At 36.2% G+C, this 22,178-nt stretch overlaps 1 protein-coding gene across 7 annotated transcripts in view; it reads left to right on the forward strand.

The window, feature by feature from the left end:
• MEF2A (myocyte enhancer factor 2A) overlaps positions 1 to 22,178 on the forward strand; it is an 83,134-nt gene that overhangs the window by 40,459 nt on the left and 20,497 nt on the right. For 3 of the 7 annotated variants that reach the window (XM_051628792.1, XM_051628793.1, XM_051628794.1), the window contains 4 exons: positions 16,380 to 16,511; positions 16,577 to 16,714; positions 19,717 to 19,939; positions 20,123 to 20,182. In XM_051628792.1, the coding sequence (XP_051484752.1) occupies positions 16,380 to 16,511; positions 16,577 to 16,714; positions 19,717 to 19,939; positions 20,123 to 20,182 (553 nt within the window). The remainder of the gene's footprint in view (positions 1 to 16,379; positions 16,512 to 16,576; positions 16,715 to 19,716; positions 19,940 to 20,122; positions 20,183 to 22,178) is intronic. The other 4 variants (XM_051628796.1, XM_051628798.1, XM_051628795.1 and 1 more) reach the window with 2 other exon arrangements.

The raw sequence follows: 22,178 nt of genomic DNA on the forward strand, positions 1-22,178 counted from the left end.
ATAGGAATTGCTTTCATATGCCCAGAGCTTGGTATCTCTGCTGCTGCTGGAGCGTTTGTGTGAAAACATAGTAGGAGGGAGAGCACTGTCATCTTAAATGAATGCTAACATTTTTTTTATATGTGCCCTTATGTCTTTCACTGTGCATGTTACTGTAGATGTGAATGCTCTGTTACTGTCCTGTACCTACTTTTTTCTAATGCTTTATTCCTTTTATGTATTTTCATTAGTTCCATTTTTCTTTTTAATTTCTGTTAATATTTTCTTGTCCCTCCCCTCTTTTTTTTTTTCTCAATAAAGTAGCAAGTGTGATGTGTCCTTTAAACCTCATGAAAGGAAAAAAAAACTCTACCTTCTGTTGAAATTCTGAAATAGTCTTTTCATATTACTTAAGAAATATAAATTATAATTCAAAAAAATTCTTCCATGTCCCTTCCTCTTGAAGAATGTGGTCCTTTTCACATCAGATGAGAGAAAGGTTTTGTTCTGTTGTATAATAAGGTTTCATTTGTGTTATTTTTTCATAGTTACTAGAGTAAAGGATACTGCACTTGCACAGTTTAGATGGGCCATATAGGAATATTAAACAAGTGAAGTTTTTCTTCAGTGTGGGCTTTGAATTCTTGGTATATTAGGATCATGTATTTAGTATTACAAAGCTGCAATGGCTCATTTGAAGATTGTTACACCAAAGAACTGTCTGTGATGTGTGAAGGTCTTGCTGTAGGTGTTAGAGCATTTGATGCTTTAATGTTCATGGGCTTTCTTTCTGTAGCACATTATTCTTGGCAAGTAATTACTTTTCGTGAAGAGACAAGTAGAGTACTTGTTCAGGGTAAAATGGGAAGAGTTTCAGGTTTTATCGGGATTCTGTGTCCATATGGTCGACAGAATGTTTTAATGTATAGAGAACAATTTCCAACCTTGAGCATTCATTCTTTTTTGATCCGAAGGAAAGGGACATGGACAGACACTCATACTGAATCTTCTTTAGTGTAGGGGAAGTTTAATATTATTAGAGATTACCCAAAAGGTAACACTTTCATGTTGGGTCCTTCTGTCCCTCAAGAGAGCCTCAGAAAACAGCAGTTGTTCCCCCTCTTCCAGCTTTTTCTGGGAGCCAAGGGCTGAAGACAGGCTCTTCTTGCCTTTGTAGCTCGACTTTTTATCTTTTATCTCCATTTTGATGTTCCTTGAGTGATACAGCAAAATAGGGTTTATTTTACCTACATTGGCGTGGGTGGGTTGTGCATGTTCCATCATATCACTTCATCAAACTGAGGTGATTTGAATTTTAGAAGCCTGTGTAAAATGTGACCTACTTTGCTGGTTTGCTTCTGTACCCAGGAGAATTTCAGGTAGGTGTCAGTTAATGAGCCTCCTCGGTGCTCTATAGTCTAAGGCTGTTTTCAGTGTAGTATAATGTGCTGTATGAGGCTTACTTACTGACAGCTGTCCTTGAAATATGCAATAATCTGTAATAAAAATAATAACTAAAAAGTATAAATAAAATTATTCAAAGCTATATTATGTGATTACTGTACACATACTTATCCTTGAAAAGACAGCTGTATTGGAATAATAATTATTTTTTTTGTGTGTTTACACCAAATGATTTTGACGTTTTTATTAAATTTCTTAACCTGGGAAGAGCTGACTCTAACAAGAAGTAATGTTTGTGATGGGTTGGTGGGGTACTGGTCATGTCATAGTTCTGACAGAAACAAGACAGACAACAGATAAATATATGTGCTGCTACTTAGAGTAATCTAAGTAAACCAGTTTCATCTTACAGAAGCTCTATTCAGTGCATTGTCTCGCATAAAAATACCAAACAGATCCTCTGCTTCTCTGCCTTTTCACAAAATTTTAATGAAGAGCTGTTAGAAGAGCAATGTGTGTTCTTTAGTCATAGACATAAGACAGTATCAGATGCACAATTGTCAGCTCATAGCTTTGAGTAAGAACATGGAGCTCATCTGCACATGTAGAGCCCACAGCATAAAGAAGCAGATGCATCTCCACAGCCAGATGGAGCATATGCCAAGAGACAAGTGTAACAGTGTGGGGAGCATAAACAGAAAAGTTGATGTTGAAACACTGTGTTTATAAACCAAAAGCATTTTGGTTTTGTTTTTAATCTGTTTTTTTCTACATCTCTAGCATTGCTTCTTTTCCAGGCTATGGATTATCAACATGCATTTTGAACTGTTACTGATGTGTCATACAGTATAGTAGTTAACCGTGGGATGTTAATGGTATTTTGGTAGCACTTCAATTGGTTCACAGCTTCTTTTATAAAAATTTGGGTAAGCTTCACATGAAGTTGAAGAACTGGGAATTCTATCTCAATATACATGGTTGCAAACATGCAAAATAGGATGAGAAAGATGTTCAGTTAATTGATCCTGTATCATTCTTTGGTGAATACTTGGTATATCCAGCCTAGCTATGCACTTGGCAAGCAATTTGGCATTCCATGTTTTGCTGTTCAAACCTAAAAAATAGGATCATGAAAATTGGATCACATCCTTCAAAAATAATGTCATTGAAATGTTTCCTAAGAGACAATATATGGTAAATTTTAAACGTATTTTAAAGGAAGTGAATGCCCTGCAACCAGCTTTGATTGAAAATGGTAACTGAGGCTTAATGTAGGTGACTAAAATATCTACATTTACATGAAGTATGAGTATCACTATCTCAGCTTTGGAAAACAGAGGTAGTGCTTGGAGGTGATACCATGAACATTGATCATTAGAAGCACACTAGAGATTGCAGGAACATTGACAATGCTGATTAGTTCATGGTGTTTTGCATTCCTCCACGTGTAATGGAGAATTGCCAGAAGTGGGTTATACTTAGGGGGGAAAAGAGGAAAAAAAAAGCAAAAAGCTTTGCATTGATAATAGTATATGTATAAATACTGTGAATAGTATTATCATGTGTTTTTGTGGTTTGGACCACTTGCTTTTGTCTCCAAGTATCATGGACCACACTGTGGAAATAAGTGGTATACATTTAAAAGAAGGAAGAAGCTTAAAAATGAAGTGAAATAAGGAAATGACTTTGTAATCTGCTCACGATGCTGAGGAAAATGTAGGCATTATTGGACTTGATTTGCTAAATGATTATGTAAATGTAATTATGCTGCATATAACATTTAAAATAATTTGAGACTGCATACAAATGCCTTTGAGACATTTTATGGAAATGATTGAGGAGGATTTATGTGTGGTTAAGGACTAAAATCTCACTTTTGGCTTACCTTAAAAAGAGAGAATAGATAAAAACTGAAGTGGTCTGGAGTATGATCAATCAGCAACTTGAATAAATGGATGTATAAATATATGTAGCTTGAATATATATATATTTTTTTTTTCTAGTAGTAGTGTTTTCTCTAAATGTGGCTTGCAAACAAGTTATGCTTTGGGGTTTATTTCCCATTCAGGGTTCTGGAAGAAACAGCTTCCTTGAAAAGTTTAAAATGTGGTCAGGGTAGCAAATACTTATTTAAAATTACTGTGATAGAAGACACCTGTGTATTTTGTGCTGAGCAGAACAGTTACCACTTACTTTGGTGTCTTATTGCTGTCTTGCCTTTTTTTAATTTGGGAGATTAATTTCAACAGTTAAGATGTTTACTGTTATCATCATTTGTCCATTCTTGCATTTGATGATACAGTTCTACTTAAAAATATTATTTTAATTCTTTGGCTATCCTGAAGTTGCTTTGGGCATGCTGGTGACTAATGTTGACATGCTTTCTTTTTTTTATTTATTGCAGATTGTTGGTGACTTTAGGAAAGCTGACAGTGCTAGTTTGATGTTATTTTGTTCCTTCGTTTCCGATATGTAGGATAGAAGTAGGATAGACATTTTTTTTACAGCTTTGCCTTGTCTGCAAGTAATATAAAGCTGAATTTTCCTCACTTATAAACCAGTGATTAAAGTTAGTGTTTTAGGGTTAAGAACATTAGATTTATTCTACCTTTTAAAACAGTGCTGATGTTTTAAACTTAACATGCTGTAATGGTATTCTGAATTTTTATTAATTCCAGCTTGAGTCACTAATCAAAGCATATATGTATACTGAAGCATATATACTGCAGTTTGTCTAGAATGCATCTTTATATTTAGTTTCTGAAATCTCTTGCTAATAATGGTTGTGCTTTAGCTGTTTTATTACCACTAGTCATCTTATTTTCTAGTTCAGATTTCTCTCTGTCTATCTGTATGATAGTTATACTGGTGAGATTTATCTTAAATCTCTGAAATTATATTTGCTATGATGTTCTTCTTATTTTTTTATTAAACTAACAGAAAAAGCTGATCACTTAATTGAGGAATGACAGCTTACTTTGCTGTGTATCAGTAGAATCTCAAATGGAAATCAGATGGCTTCTCGGGGAGCTGTGTTGCTATGAGGGCCAGAATTGTAAATCTAGGTCAACCATTAGTAGAAGACCTTTGTGTATGCTACCTGTGCACTGAAAGCTTTGCAGAGGCAATCCTGCTGATAGGTGATGTGGATGTATTTTGAAACATACCAAGAGTTTGAGTTAGGCATAATAGTAGGGTTTTTTTTCTTTGAGAATTTATTTTCCCCATTTGTGTTTATCTCTCTTTAAGAGGAATGGATGATACCATATGTCCAAATATCACTAGTAAAAAGAAAACACCTAAATCTTTCCTCATTTTGACCTGGTTGTCTTAATGAAATGCTTAATTGTCCTGTGAGCTAGATGCTTGGCCAGTGTGTTAGATTCTGCTCATGGACCAGAAGTGATTTAAAGGTTCTTTCCTTAGTTTCTACTGATAACATGAGTTGTTAGTACTCCAGTTTGGATGCTGTAGGAATTGTCTTATTGAACTCTGGACATGTTAACTGTTAAAGATGGAAATAGCTAACAGTGCTAAGGAATATAATAGATTTTTTTTTTTTTTTAATTGCACTGTGTTAATTACTTCTAGTTTGTGTGGGTTTTGTGCTTTCCTTTGCTATGTGCAGTATCTGGATGTATTTGGAGTAAATAAAAATATTCAACAGCCCAAAGCAGTAAGAGCAGAACTATTTTTCATTGTCCATATGTAACTTACTAGGATAAGTATAATAGATAGATTTTAAAAAAAATAGATAAACCTTTTTGCTAGTTTTACTTGAGCTATTATGCTTTTGAGTGAGGCCTTACAATGTGGAAGTTGCCATTAGGTGGAATCTGCTGGATTTTCAGGTTATGGCTATTGTATTTCTCATGTGTTTCCTATATTGCAAATTACCAGATAGTAGTACCCTATTTACTCCACCCTTCCTCACAAAACTTTATTAAAATATAAACTTAGAAGAGTGCAAGCTAAAATTTGTCAAATGTTCTAGACATTTAGGAAATAAATACGCACTTTTAAGTGGAGTAACTTAAGTGTTTTGAGAGATTCTTTGAGGTTCCATCTTAGATCTGGGATTCTTTGACCCATGAGAGTTTGTTGGAGTGGTTCCTGTATCCTAGTCTTACTTGCCATCCTCCTTTAGAAGCAAGGAGTGATTAAGGCTCCAGGTTTATGTCTTTGTTTGTAGTAGGGAGTAGGATAACACATCCCAAAAAATCAAAACTTAATGAAAGCAGCTATTTTTAAAATACTGCATATAGCTTCTATTCTTGGTGAATAACACATGCCTCTCAATTTATTTGGAGACTTTTTTTAGTATTTATTGAAATAGATGCTGCTGGTCAGCTACATAAAAACAATTAGTTTCCTCTGTTATGAACTCCTGTATTTATTTCCCAGCTGTGCAAGTGATATTTTTCCAACCGATTCTGTAGTGTGTGGGGAGAATGTTTTCATTTTTTGAATTTATAGGGCAAACACACAAAGCTCAGTTCTCACACCCACTGCTTGGGAAATGCGTATCAAAGATCCAGTTCTGGGTTTACCTGAGTTGTTGTGTTAAGCAGGATTGAAAATTACCTCCCAAGAAACTCTTTAACAGCTCACTGCTTGGTAATGCTGGAGTTCACGCAGTCACAGAAATAACTTGTTAATACAACTTACTCAGGCTGTGCTGGCCTCATATATTCTGCAGTCCTTGTGTTGCTGCAGAATTGCTGCTTTTGAAATTCTGTATTGACAGTTTGAAGAGTGTATTTTTACTTTGCAAATTCAAAGTGAGGACCATGGCATCTGTTAATCAAGAGTGACTTTACACAATCTGTGCAGAGAAGGAATAGAGCCCTGAACAATTAATCTCCTGGAACTACAGAAAGATAAATTGTTGTTTCTGATGATACTTTTGATTTCAGTGGAGAGTTAATGTAACCCCTGCTTTTGACTTTGAAACTCATGGGTTTGGTGGTCTTTTCAGCTGTCAACCCTGCCAATCCAGCAGAAGTGCTAGCTGTTCATTAACGAGTGTTTTAGCATAAAATGTAAGAATTGAGGGATAGAATCAAGTATAGGGTGCTTCACTCCTACTTGCCTTTTGGACCTCAGCACACTTACGTGCTGTGTTTCTGTTGAGAAGTTTGTTCTTGTTTTTTGGATAATCTTCATGTTTCGGCCTTAAACTGATGGTGCTTCTGCAGGAGAGGGCTGGTGGAGTCTCTTGCCTTCGAAAAAAAATTGGCCTGGATCTTTGCATGGTCATAAAACATCCCAGCCATGTCACTGACACGTGCATGGGTCGATCATATGATCGAGGTTGTGGTTTGTTCCTTGCCAGGGTTGCACTGCAAGTGGTGTGGCCCATCTAGGCAGTTATCTGAACAAAGGACTTCATGGTGATCCTTGCACCTGGTATGTTTTGCATAATAACTGTTTTATCACCTGAATAAAGGAGATATTTATGGTGATAATTCTTGTGGTACAGACCTACAAATCTCCTAGCAGCCCTTATTGTAGCATATAATTCTTGTTCTTCATAGTACTTATAAATCAGTACCCATGGAGTGTTAATGTCTTTATGACTTACCAATGATAGTTATTACATCTTGTTAATGTCACATCGGTGATGTAATATTTCATGTGGGAGCTTATGTATCTGTAATTTATAGTATAGAGTATGAAATGCTAGTTAAGTTAGTTAAATTGGCAGAAGTGTGGATTTTAATATTTAAATGATGTTTTACTGGAATCATTTATCAGTTACTTTCAACAGGTAGTGAATAATGTATTTTTAATTAAAGAAAAAAAATCAGACATGCCAGAGCCAGTTTTTATCTGGGTGTAGGACTAATTGTCCCTGAACCTCTTTATCCAATGTTGACATGAATTACACACAATAGAATAAATTTTACTCATGCTTCATTCTCCCTGATTCCTTTACAGTCTTTTCTCACTAGGTCCCAACTTTGATTCTACCCCCTCCCCCACCTTTGATTTCCCATCCCCTTTTTAGATTAGGTAAGCACAGTCTTCAAAGAAATGCTTTGGGGTTTGAATAATTCACTATAAGTGAAGATTATGCAAGGAAAACTTGCAAAGTATTTTTCTTTGACACATAACTAAGAAGTTCAGTATTCAGAACATGAGTTGTGACATACTTATTGCAGCTTTGTGTCTTCAAGTCCTACATTTTAATTATTTTAATTCAGTAAAGAGAGATACATCTGCTTGTACCCTACTTCCTTATTTTTGGGTAGTCACTGCTTCCTGTTGTACATACTTACCTTATTTGGCATTTTCATGTACCTGCTTTCAGTTGTGTTGCCAAACTTGTTTATTTTGGGGATTTTTTGGTAAATATTTTGCAGTAATGGGATGAACTGGGATCACACTTGCATGTGTGCATGCAGACACACCACAGCTGTGTAGAGTGCACATATATGCCTGTGCATTCCTTTAACTGTTTTGTCTGTACATATCCAACTGGTGAAACAAAATGGCTTTTCCATACCAAAATTAAAAGTAATTGAAACTTGTTCTGGTAGACATCAGTGTAGCCAGTTCCCATAATCTTACATATGAATGATATCTTAAAAATTGTATAAGTCCTTAGAATCAACTAAACATTTTCTTTGGGAGTAGTTGCTCTTTGTGTTGTAATTTGTTTTGATAATACAAAGTTATCTTGAGTACCAAGGCTTTGAAATAGTTTCTGATATCCTTTCCAGTTTTCAAGCTGTAAGAAGACATTCAGGATGAGAAATGTTTGAAATAGCAATACTGCATAGGCAGGTGGACCAAAAGAAAACCATTATATTTATATCACTGAATTGTAATTGGGGTTTAGAAAATTTTTCTTGGCAAACTGTGAGTAGGAGATAATATTTTTGCTAAATAACTTCTAAAAGATTATGAAGGATATTATGCAGATGGGTTGCTACACTTGGAAACTTTTCATGTTCCATATGGCTTATCTGCAGTGTACTGTTGCTGAAAGGAGGCATTCAGTCAGTTGCTGCTGTTGCTGATTTTGCATTTTAACCCTTGCAGGAATGTGAAGAAATGTATATGGGAGGATGAGTATGTGCATATATATGTTGTCACTTGAGTAAGGATTGCAAAAAAGCATTTCTTTACTATACAACAGCTTTTGGAACATCCTAACATAGAACTGTCTTTTGCTTGGTTTTACCATTAATCTTCTTTGTTGCAAACTGGATTCCCTGACAGAATGTGTTTAATTTAATTAAATGTGTTTAATTTATATGCTAAAGAATAGTTTCTGCTTCCTGAAAATGAACATTGATCTACTTTGTCTTTTGTTTTTAATGAAAAGTTTGAATAAAATTGGCTTAGACTGGCAATTCAGTGCTCTTGAATGGAAAGATCTAGCTGATGATACCTTCTATAAAACAGGTAAAACGAAAAACCTGCCTGCTCAGTGGTATAAAATTTAATCTATAAGTTGTATAGCAAAAAGAAAGAGATGTGTCAAATATCAGACTTGGAGACCTTGGCTTAGCTTTCACTGTGGAAACAGTATTATCAGTGCTAATGGATTACTAATCGTTGTAAGACTCAAGAATTTCATTTAGGAGCAAGCGATCCAGCTTGTTTGTTGGTCAGCAACTGCACTACAAAGTGCAGAGTTTACAGATAGTGTTTCTCCACAAATATAAGTAGGGAGCTTTCCTTCCTACGTCATCTAGTTCAGTGCATTGTGTAATATCCTGGGAGTGAAGAGAGGTTTTTATAGCCCATGACATTGTTATTCTTTTAGTAATTGCATGTGGTTTATGTATTTAAAATAATGTTTCTCAGCAAAGATGTTTCAAGCTAGAATATAAGCTTCATACCATATCCTTTTGTATGTGTTTTTTTATATAAATGAGAGTTTGAATCCAGAGTGCCATCTTTATCGTATCTTGGAGGAATTTGACAGCTAGCTTTCATGTTTGGCAAGCTAGGGATACATGTTAAAATTTGCCAGATACTGGAAGTGCTCCAGCATTTGAAAGAAGACTGTGCCTTTTCTTAGAGTGGTATGTAACAGGGACACTGATAAAATTTCAAACCTTAAACATATTTCATCTGTAAATGACAAATACCTTTGTCTAAAACTGAGCATAGATCATTGCCTAAAGGGTGATGTATTTTATAGCCTATGGCTAAGAAGGCTTGTGATTTTTCTGTTTGAAAACCCTGGAAGAAGTAATTAATTCTAAACATTCTTCTTTTCCTAATATACTATAATGTTTAGCCAAGAAATATCATAATTGTAGCAAACTTTGTTACAAAGTACTGGACTCTAGAGTTTTTGATGTCTAGATATTTTTGCCTAATATAAATAATTTGCTTTTGAAATACAACTGCTAATTGAGCACCAGTATGGAAAATACTACTTATGTAAGCTAAAAGCAGAGTAGGTCAATTCTTCAGATTTAACTTTAGTATGCAGTATTTTGATTAGGGACCCTACCAGAAAGATTGGTGAGGCCTTCTTCTTTAAGAAGCTGGGTTCTTCAAGTTGCTTAGCTTGTGGAAATGTCTGTCATAATCTAATTTGACCTCCTGTGCACATCAGTGCTGTTTGAAAAGCTGGGCACCACTCTGCTTTACTGTGCTGTGTTGTGCTGTGTGTATTTATGGCTGTAGGTAGAATGTGAAAGTCCAGCTGATAGTGTAGCAAAATGTAATTGAAACTGTATCAGGGATACTGAAAGGAATAATACTAGGGCTAAACTTAAGTAGACTCCTTATTCAAAGGAAAGGAAAAGAGCTTCATAATGAAATTTGCAGATGCTTCTGTGGTTGAAGTTGAGAATATTAATAGAGCCTGAGAAAAATATACAAAATTTGTAAACATTACATAAAATAATCCAGTACATCTAGCTATGAAAAAAGAAATTGAAGGCTGCAGAAATAATGTTGTTGAGCTTCAAACACAAAATACTGTTACTGAGTTGAATGATATTGTTTTTCTCTGCTGTTCACTTTTGACTTACACACTGCCCTTAGGATTTACTCTTGCTTGGAGTTGAGGCAGTGCTAAAATTTGTGTTCCTACCACTGCAGGGGTGCAAGCTCTGAGTCTGCAGAACCATGTTGTTACTTTAGAGAAAAGAAACAGAAATTATGATACTTCTGAAGCCAAACCGACCTGCAAGAAGTTGAAAAACTATAAATAGCTTTCAGTGACTAAAAATACTCCTTGGACACAGGAGTACATTTTATATGCAATAGGGGACAAATGGCTATATGTAAAGGGTGACATGCCATAGTATTGTTCAGGGTGATGAAAGTGAAATATTTTGATAAAAAAGAAGAAAATTCCAGCTTTTTTTTAAGCTTAGCTTCTTGGCAATAGTATGTAACAGGAAGCAAATAATAAAGCAATTGTCATGCTTTCGGCAGGACTTCTTGCTATATGTGAAGTCTGTAGTGGTACGTGTAGTTCTTGCCAGCTGAAATCTCTCTGCACTGAGTGAAGGGAGCTAAACTGCATTAAAGGAGTATGCCCTATTTTCTCCTACTGATGTTTCACATTGTAGGAATGAAAACTGGGTGAGAGTCTGATGCTGTGACTACTGTATTTGTCCTTTGTTCTGCAAATAGTTCAGAGAAAAGGTGCAGCTTTTTAAGTAGGAGGTCGTTATCAGTGGTGGCTGAGGAAGTGATCTGCTGCCAGGAAGGACAGGCCATTCCTTCTGCCTACTGGGGGGCTCAGCCTATACATTGGAAACCCACCTTGTTCCTGCTACAGTTGAAAACAAATCCAGCAAAAATAAGTTAAATATAGAATGGCCAAGGAGAATTTTCTGTCGTTTTAGTGAAGAAAACCATGACTTATTGCAGGATTGAACAAACATGAAAGTTGGCATAAGGATGGTCTCTAAGATCCTTCACTTTCCATGGCAGTAAGTTGTTGCTGTCAGCTTGTCAAACTACTCCCAGGGGGGTTTCAGTATTCCCTTAAAACGTGGATCTCTGTAACCACCTGCAGAGAGTGAGTGCAAGACTGATCCTGAAGGCTACAGTATGGCTAAATAGCTCGATTATCCTTGAATCTCTGTTTTAGGAATTATTTTCCTTTGTTCCTGAGCATTGATAGGAAAGGCATTGTTACAGCCTGGGCTGGTGGTACTGGCTTTTGCTTTTTATTGGTGTGACGGCACCTTCACAATCTTTGCCTCAGTGATCTTATGGTTATTCCCATCATGGATGACAGAGTGATGCTCAGTCCTGTCCTTCCTGTACAGAGCTGTGGGAGTGTTTGGTGACTGCATCTGTGGGTGAGGAGCCTTTGGAATCTGGTGCAATTGGCAGCAGTGTCATCTCCCTCTCCATTATTGCATGGCAGCTCTCTAGAGCATCAGGAAACTGTTTAATTGGTTATCCTTTTGATGACCGTGGAGCATGTGCCTACTGGAGCAACAGTAATATTTGGCAGCATTAGTGGAGCCTTTCTGTTACTTCAGGCCTGAGGAATACTTATTTTTTAAATTGCATTAAAAAAAAATAAAATCTTTAGTCCACATTTGTGCAGTTTCACAGCTTTTCCGTGCTCTGACTGCAGCAGCAGAAGCAGAACTAGCCACAAGTTTTGAGTGCAAGATTTGCTTTTTCCAGGGGAAATAACTCTTTGTTTCAGTCATAGTCGAATTTTGGAAATGTTTTTCCCCATAATTTGGGATGATACAGCAACAAAAATCCTGTTTGGCCAGTACGGATTGTTAAGTGCAAAAATAGAGCTGTTAACATGATACATAGTAGCATTGATAGCAACAACCATTTCCTTTTTGTGTAATATTACAAGAAACCTGACACTGAAAATGTTTTAAATGAACTGACACTTTTTTGCACTTCATAATACTTTTTACGAATGAGGTCATCCTACTTCTTTGGTTTAAGGCAGAAAAATATTGTTTCCTGAGGTGACAATGAACATAATCAAGTTCTCTCCAGTTTTGCCAGAGCTGGTAAGAAGCCCAGATTACTAATGTCAGAAGTCTTGGCTTTTTGAACACACTCACTGAATTAAAGTACAAAACATGCCGGTTGTGCCCTTTTTAACCATTAGCAACATGTCCTTTCAGACTCAGCTATAAAAACCAGAATCTTTCATGGGGAGGAGGATGGTTGGGGGTTGTCACCTTAATCTCTGGTAGCAATAATCTGTGTTTATTAGTTTGGAGTTTCTGGTTTCCAGGACTGCTGATGACCAGCAGATTGAGCCAGTTTAAGTTTGTGTGAGAGAAGCTGTGTGCAGCTGGGCTGGAACAAACCTTGGAGAAGGTGGTGACTTGATTTCATGCTGTGGAGGCTCAGCAGGCTTAAAGCTCCTGCATTTCATGTTTCTCTGCTGGATTTTGTGGAAGGAAACTTGTGCTAAGATAATTACACTGGTAGTCGAATATCATCTTTGCTTCCTTAGCAATCATAGAATAAATAACCTTATTGTATTTTTGTACTCTTTGGTGTCTGCATTATTAGTGGTTTCAATAAAATTGATGTTGAATTGTAGAGAAGAGCTAATTATTTTTTGTTGGTGCTGTTTCACAAGGAGCCATGCTTCTGCTTCTTAAATGTTCCTTGGCAAGGCATGATTCTGTTCTTAAATTAGCAAAATGCAGTGCAATTAAAGTGCTTTGCATATGTGTGGGGCAGTTCAGGAAAATACTGGGGCTCTTGTACCATGTGCTAGAATGTAATATTTAAACCTGTCATTGCTAATGCAGCCATTCTCATACAAGGTTTCCTAAGCTCTGCCATTCAAAGCAAAAAAAACAAAACAAAACTTCACTGATTTTTCTCAGAAAAAAATACACTTTTTCTCTCATCACTTAGTAAATCCAGTCTAATATCAAAGGTCCACCATCTCAGATAGGGAAGGCATAGTACAGTGCATTGGCAAACATGTTGGAACAATTTCCAGTAATTCTGTCTGTCTTACTGGAACTTGAAAGTAATACAGATTAATTGAAAAGGCTACACATTCACTTAGATGATCTGGAAAATGAGACTTGACACTAGAAGGTAATTGCAGTGAGCATCCAATAGCAAAATTAGAAAATTAATACTATTTTTACCTCTTGGAGTAAGAAAATTTATTATCTGCATTAATTGGCCTTGACTGCAAAAACTCTCATTTTATTCCAAACAAGCTTGTGTGTCACAGCAGAGAAATGAAACTCTGTTTATGTTACACAAATATTATTTGGTCTCAATAACAGGCATTTTTTTCTCACCCCCACTTATCTTCAGAGTTGATAAAATCACGGTCTCCATGATAATGTCTTGGAAGTAGCTCAGGGAGAACAAGTTATTTACAGTAATGAGAGAAATAACAAATTTTAGGTATGAAGAATCTCGAGGGTGGAGTCAGGACTTGTTTATGGAGTTTGGCTTTCCTGCGTCCCTGTGGAGCGATTCCCAGTAGTCACGGCCTTCCTTGTTTTCCCCCCAGCAAGGGCCCGTTATCGCGCCTTGCTCCGCAGCCTGTGAGAAAGCCACGGCTGGGCTGTCTCCCGTAGGCTTCGCCTGGCCGTGTCAACAGATTACAGCATTCCACTTGTTAGGACGAGCCACGGAGCAGGAATGTTTTACTATTATGTTACTGGGCAGTGATAAAGTTGGCAGTCTTTTTATGGTTAGGTCCTCAAAGTGGCAGTTCATTTTAGTGATAAGGAGACAGAGCTTTGGATATCAGACCCAGACTTACTATCTTTAAAAGTGAACTGTGGCTTAAATCCTTCCACAATGACAGGAACCCCATCTGGAGTGAAGGTTTCCAGAATCTTAAACTGGAGATACTGAGGCATTTTCCTTCCTCATGACTCAAAGCAGAGTTAACCCCATTGTTATCAAAACAAAAAAACACTGGTCACCAAGAGGAAGGATGCGTTTTTATGTTTAACTGAATTGTTTTTTTTAATATTAGAACAACTTTTGAGTATAATTTTCAGACAGATCCAGGAGGGTGAATTGGGAGCATTATGCTTAAAAGCTTGTTTTAGAATATTGAAAGGAGCACTAATGAAACTCCCATGCTGTAATATCTAAAATTCTTCTTAATATTTTTCTCAAAGGAAGTGAACTAGACATTCTGTGATATTTTTTTTTTTGTGAGATCTTTCCTTATAGTATCTAAATGCAGCTTCTAATCATGCCTTGGGCACAGCATATGCGTGTTGGCGCTGAACACCGAGTAAAGACATATTTGGATTCTATTTACAGAATCCTGTGGGTTGCAGGGGTTAAGTGTAATCCAGATTATACAGTGTTAACATTTTCCCTACTGATATCAAAGTGTAGAAGACTGGCAGGGTGAGTTGTTAGGGAAGGGCTGGGAGAGGGATAACAGGCTCCGACCTTGAGAGGCCAAACAGCCAGTCCTTGTATGGCCAAGTCCATATACGTGTCCAGCTGATTGGTTAGAGGAGCAGGATCTGTGCTGTGACAGGTGTTGGGGGAAGCTACACCTGTTTTCCCCATATGCTGATTTAGGGATTACATTTTTGTGGGAGTTCCAGATACTGTGTGGGATACGCAGAGCGAGCCAAGAAACTTGAGAAGGAATGATAGCTTATGGTGACCTGTGATATTAAAGAATTTCAGACAGTATAATTGAATATTCAACTACTTTTTAAAAGCTGAAGTAGATATAGTCAGTATTTTGCATGTATATGAATAGTGAGAAATTCTTACGTGGATTTTATTCTACTAAAAATTAGTAAGTGGCACTTGAAGAAAAAATGCTGATGAATACCATAGTTCAAACTAATACAGTTTGGTTTTTTTAATATCAGAAATTCATTGTGCTGTAGAAATATATAGCTTCTATACGGGAAAAAAGCAATTTCTTTATGGTGCTGAGAATGCCAGCTTGCAGATTTCAAATCTTTAGGGCTTCTAGTGTAAAATTTGTAGAATATAAATAATTTATCTCAAAAAGAAGACACAATTCCCCTTGTGCTTGTATAATCCTACTCTTGTCTTATGTACTGTTAATGTGTACCTGTTTAACAATTTATACTGCTTTCCTATTTTAAAAAAACATTAATGATTTTTCCATCACTAGCATTTTAAAATCTTGGTTTGTTATAAATGAGAACTTGCAAAGGAAGATTTCTGATTCTGTAATAGAATGAAAAAGAAAAGTAACAAGGAATACAAATATCTTTTAAAAATGTAGTCATGAGACCTGTATTTTCACATCCTTTCTTTCAGTAGCTTATTTGTAATGCTTAGATTGGAGACAAGTTTGTTTTTTTTCCAGGGGATGTTGATGTGAGTTCTCCATCAGAAAACAGGAAGTAGCCCAATAAAGCAGTTGCATCAAGATGGTCTAAAGAAATCTCAAAAAGCTTATATTTAGCAAACTAAGTAATTTTAGAGAGAGATTATGTAATTTCTTTTTATAATTTTTGCAGTTCTTATTATCATGCAGGGTGATAGAAGTGGAGGAAAATCCTGCCTTTGCAATTTACTGAGACCAAGTGTTACATACATTAATCTATTGCAGTTGTTGAATCTGATAGAAAATTTAAGCCTCTGTGTTTCTCAGGGTTTAACTCTATGCTTTTTAAAATGTGAGTATTAAAATTAGGATGATAAAATCAATTGATTTAAGATCCAGTAAACTGACTTTTAATTACCAGTGATGACATTAACTCCTTTGCCATGGGTTTGAATCTTCCTTGTACATCAGGCAACTTAACTCCCATCAGCTAGTATCTCAAATGGGTTTTGCATGGAACACTGGAGAGAGGAGGTGGGTGTAGGTTGAAGTTACCCATGGGACATGGCACCTGGGAGTGCCTCTGAATTAACCTTTTCTGTTTGTCTACTATTTTGAAAGACTAAGCCTGTCTATTGATCAGTGAGTTTTGTCTGTGAAAGTTTCATGTAGTTTCAGTGGCTCTGAATGATTCAGTGATATACAAAACTTCTTGGCGAGTTAGTATGATTTGTATGTGAATTTTCCAATTGTATTTCAGACCTTAAGAAAGAAAGGCCTTAATGGTTGTGAGAGCCCTGATGCTGACGATTACTTTGAGCACAGTCCACTATCGGAGGACAGATTCAGCAAACTAAATGAAGATAGTGATTTTATTTTCAAGCGAGGCCCTGTAAGTACTTTTATTTTATCTCTACTTTTTATTTGTTGATCCTTTTTATTAACTTCATTATTTAGGCTCTGAACAAGAAGGAACACAGAGGGTGCGACAGCCCGGACCCTGACACTTCATATGTGCTCACGCCACATACAGAAGAAAAATATAAAAAAATTAATGAAGAGTTTGATAATATGATGCGGAATCATAAAATCGCAGTGAGTACTAAAGTATGGTTTGTGCTTCTATTATGTGCATGAGAATTTTCACAGTGTTTGCTTACCACTGAATACCACTGCAAAGACAAGAAGATGTAATGGTTTGAGAAGAGAATGTGTATTTTTGAGGAAAGTTGACATGCTGACACTTAATCTCGTTAAAATACATTTTACCTTGAAGTATAAGATTTCTGTCTAGCTTCTCTTCTGCACTCAGTTTTTCATACCTTGTGAACATGAGGTAACACTTCTGAATTTCAGGAGCCTAGCTGTATTGCCTAATCCTACCTAAAATATTTTTTTAAAGATAGATTTTGTCGTGGGATGCAGGATAGTTTATTTAAATCTTGTAGCTCTTTATCTGTTTGTTAATCAAGATTTTAAGACATGTTACAAACAGATACATAGAATTGGATTAATTTTGCCATCAAATCAGGGGAATTTTATTTTGCTGAAAACTGGATGTAGACAGGTACTCAGATATTTAAAGACTGGTGCACAATGGGAGCCTCAGAAGATTGGTGTCTTACTGCTATTGGAATTCTAACAGATGTTTCCATGGACACTGAAAGGTCTTTGAAAATTTTGTCCCAAGTGTCTTTAACTGATTAGCAGCCCTAAGTCACCTAATTGCTTTAGAATGATATGATCCATCCTGTACTGTCATCAGAGGATAATTTTTCATTTTAGTGTTATTTAATTAAAAAATGAAATTGTCATTTGCTAAGCGCCATTTATTTACTGGACAGATTAGTAATGTTTTCCTCAGTTTGATAAATCCAATTTTGGGGTCTACGGCAATAAAAAAGATTTAGTGGACGTAGGCTCTTGGAAGAGAATTACTGGGCTCCAGAACTCCAGAAATTTGGGGTTAACAGTAGTGTAAATTTTGCACATTTTTCATGTTGGTGTACATGATGACTTTTCCATCTACAAAACCAATTAATGTAGAGTATGACAGGGGAAGTATTTTCTAACAAAACTAATACAGAAATCTGCCATAGCCTTTGAATTTTTTAACATTGCAAATCTTGTAGCAATTAAAGTAAGTGGACTGCCTAGGTTAATCAGCACAGATCCTGGGGTAATTGAGTAGTGTGTCCCCAAATGACTTGCTGATACTAGAAGTTATTTCATTGTTCAGAGCAATGAGGCCATCTCTACAGACTTCACAGCAAACTGACAGTCGTGACACCCAGCGTCACTTCTTTTAGCAAGTTCTTTAGACTTGAATGAAGCTAATATCTTTTGTTCCTGCTTTGTTTTGAAGCCTTTGATATCTAGCATTTCTCTGTTGAGACATCATCTTCAGGCCTCATCTCTAATACACCTAAATTCCTCTCCCTTGGTTGTCTCTGGTCTTCAGGAACAGCCTGAATTTGTCTTTGTGGGCATCAGTGTAAATAAAAAGGACAATGCTATTGTTTAGCTCTATATTTCTGTATTTATAACTTAAATTGGACCTGTTTTGGTTCTAGATCTGGTATTTATGAGTCTGTATAAGAACATAGTTTCCTTTTGCTGTAGTGCTCTCATTACTGTCAAAGGATAGGAATGAGGCAAAGTGTGAAGAGTTCAGTCATAACCAAATGAGTCCTGTAGATGGGCAGAGGCAGCCTTGTTTGCAAGGTGTGAGGAAGGTGTCATTTATTAGTCCTATATTGAGAAACATACAGAAAAAATGTTCCAAATGCTTCTAGCATTTTTTAAAGCATGCTTCAGGTATTTCAATTGTAGTTTGATTTACTTGAGAGCACGCTGTTTAAAATCCACCTTTTTCTGGTAGATGTTAAATAGTCTCTTGAAGTAGTTTCCTGTGAAAACAAATACCAGAACAGCTTGTCATTAGTTAGATACTGTGAATGATTTGCTAGCATTATGTTGCTACGCTTCATTACTTTTTCCTTCCTTCTGTGCCAGAAATTGATAATTATTCTTAGGACTGCTTCAGTAGCAACAGTGTCATTGGCTCTCACTACTGAGAGATTTTGTTTCTTGTAGAAAATGTATTATGCTCTTTTAATTAGTGTAGCTGCTGTAGCTCTAATATTGTCAAAATTGTCATACAGAAGTATAATTTTACATAAATTTTAAGTTGCACATGGCAAAAGTAAGTCTTATTAAGTATACTTGCTGGGTCATGAGTGTTTTCTCATCTGCATTTCACTTCTAAATCAAAACTATTATCTTTCTATTCTGTTAATAAATACTATGGAATATTTACCCTTAAATTGTACGTGTAATGGTTTTGTTTCCAGCAATTACGAGAGTTGTGAAAGAAAATAGTCTCTTTTGTTTCAGAAACTCATCACTGTCAAAGGATAGGAATGAGACAAAGGCCAAAGAAGTTAGTCATAACACAATGAGTACCATAGATGGGCAGGCATCTAAGCTTTTGATTCAAATACTTGTTGGATAACAAACATATATACTTCAGAAAAATATGTTGCCTTTTAAATAATAATGTAAAAAACTAGAATTGAAAATTGGCAAAATTTCGGCAAGGTTATTAATAGAAAATGTTAACACTAACTTTCTTTTTTATGTAATAACTGTTGATTTTGTAATGTGCATGTTTATGCTTACATTTTGAAGGTGCAACAGTTTGTTGAATTTGTAGACATGTTGAGCTTGTCATTGCTTTGTAATAATCCCAATTAACTGATAAATTTGTTGTCTTTCTGGGGTTGTGAATTCGTATGAATATCTTCCATTTTTTATATTTGAACTCTCAGTATTTTAGAACTTTGTGAGTAATTCTTTTGAAACTGTTTTTATATGATGTATAAAAGTTTAACACCATACTCTACAACAAATGGATGTTTTAAAATTGTATGCTTAATATTAAAAACTAACAATTAACTTTGCTGGGAAAAAAAAACAACAAACAACCTGAGTAGTTCTTGGCAAACATTAATGTGTATTTTTATAAAGTGCTATTTCTGCAGACACAGTTAATGCTAACATTGCTGTCTTGTATGTGTTCCTTGTCTTTCCTGCAGCCTGGCTTGCCTGCTCAGAACTTCTCGATGTCAGTTACGGTTCCAGTGTCCAATCCCAACACTTTAACCTACAGTAACCCAGGGAGTTCCCTTGTATCCCCATCGCTGGCAGCCAGCTCATCCTTAACAGACACCACCATGCTCTCCCCTCCTCAGACCACCCTGCATCGCAACGTATCACCTGGGGCCCCCCCCCAGAGACCACCGAGTACCGGCAACGCAGGTAAGATTTGATGCTTTGGAAATTTTTTTTGGTCACAAACCCCCACCTCAAGCAAAAAAGAGTAACAAGTTCTTAATGGTATTGGTGCATTGTCTTTTTTTTTGAAGACCCAAAGTTCTGAAGTACAAAATGATGCGATACTGCGACAATAGCAAGTTTAATGCTCTGGCTTATGTTTATTAGGTGGAATGCTGGGGACCGCTGACCTCACAGTGCCAAATGGAGCTGGTACCAGTCCAGTGGGTAAGTGTGGTATTGTGTCTTTGTTGAAAAATAGTTTTGTGGTTTTAGTTTCACAGTTAATCAAAAGTTATTTTTTATTTCAACTCTTTTTCAAAAGTGGTTGTGGAAGAACAAAAGTTGTAATTTTCTTAGTTGCCTTGTAATTGTCAAGTCTTGTAAATTCTTATCAGGTGTTTAACATTTTGTTGCCATGCTCTTTCCACTTCAGTAATATTTGCATTTTTCATTTTAGTGGTTTTCAGTAGCAGCATGCTGCTCTTGCTTTTGTGTGTCTCTGCAGGTGTAATTAGGGCACTCTAAAGCCACCTGATGTTCACCAGATTTCTCACTTCACATGAAATTCACTGTGCTTACTGAACTACTACACTAAACACAACTCAGCTGTGTTCTCAGCTTTAGTATTCACAAGACCTGGATGGCTGATACTAGTTGTGTTGCCAATCAAAATGAAGAAAATACAGACTGTATTGTTTGCATTGCCTTGTGTATCTTGCTAATTATTTTCTAGCAATTATACAAAGAAAGCAATAAATCTTGGAAGCTGTTAGAGAGGTTCTTTCTTAATTTTGGAAGATGATCAGAGTTTCTTTCAAAAACAAATGAGAGATCCTGCCAGAAATAAAATTCATTGTATTTTCTGGGCTTCAGTAAGAAGAAATAGTAGCATTTTTAATTTAAAAAACATTTTGTCTCTCCTAAACAAAATCTAGTACTCTGGTAGAGGTCAGGCAGGCATTGAAATTTATCATGCCACAAAAAGACAAAATAAATGACAGTTCACCCACTTTCTTGATGTTCCTTCCATTCCTTGGGATGCCTTGGTAACTGAAGATCACTTTCGGAACTACACATCACTCTCCTTGGTAATGTGTTCATAGTAAGGAGTTACAGAAGCAACTGTTGACCTTTCAGTATTTGCTCACTGGCTATTTAGTGTGGCAACTGGAAAAAAGTTATTTGAAGATAAAGTCAGGCAGTTGAATTCATGAATAAAAAATGCTTCGACTAAAAGGCTTAAAGCACAGGATTGACTTTCAGCTCTTCATCCATTCTTTGGCCATGTGCAGCAAAGATATGAAATACTAAAGTGTGGTTTCTATCAGGTAAGCAAGATTTTAAGAGAAGGACACTTGTGCAGTTGAAAAATATGACCATTTTTAGAAACTGTGAAGGTCAGATGTTGATTTCCATAGTATTTTTCAATAAATAAGTTTATTATCAAGCTGTTTCAGGCCTGTTTTCCAAAATCAGACTTCACTAACAGCACCCTCAGATGTAAAACTACTTCTTTCAATAAGCAAGTAAAACAGTTGTTTGCAGCACTTGCTCTAGAATATTAAACTTTAGATATACCCAGTTACAGCAGCTTGGTGAACATATTTAATGCAGTAAAATGTTTTCCTTCTCGCATTTATTAATAGTTGATGTGAAAAGTCAAAATGCATCACTTATCTCTTACTTTCCAGAACATCACACCCAGAATGTTATACATGTACCCACTCACTTCTAGAAAGATTTTTCATACAAGTAAGAGTTGTGGCTATGTAGGAACAGTGGAGCACCTAGAAGAAGTACCTCTAGCAAAACAGCTAGTTAGCACCAGAATGCTAAGCCTCAGGGCCCGATGCTGCCTAGTGGGAGGTGTCCCTGCTCATAGCAGGGGGGTTGGAACCTGGTGATCTTTAAGGTCCCTTCCAACCTTTACCATTCTATGATTCTATTAGGATAAGGCATGGCTTCTTTTAAATACTGTCAGGTGCATGGAAACCTTTGTAGTTGCAAACAAAATCAGGAAGCCATATATAACCAGATTGAGTAAATCTGCTAACTTGTCAATTTAAGCTTGACAGCTACCACTGAAGTGTGTATATCGAGTTAATTATGTCTGCAGAGAACAATGGGTTTAGTTTCTTGCTACATTTAATGTAGAGTTACCTTAATTTTTTTAATTATTTTTTTAGTTTTTTTTCTTTTAAACTTCTCAGGAACAGAGAAT

Source organism: Apus apus, chromosome 10 (genome assembly GCF_020740795.1).
Source record: "Apus apus isolate bApuApu2 chromosome 10, bApuApu2.pri.cur, whole genome shotgun sequence".
Classification (NCBI taxonomy): domain Eukaryota; kingdom Metazoa; phylum Chordata; class Aves; order Apodiformes; family Apodidae; genus Apus; species Apus apus.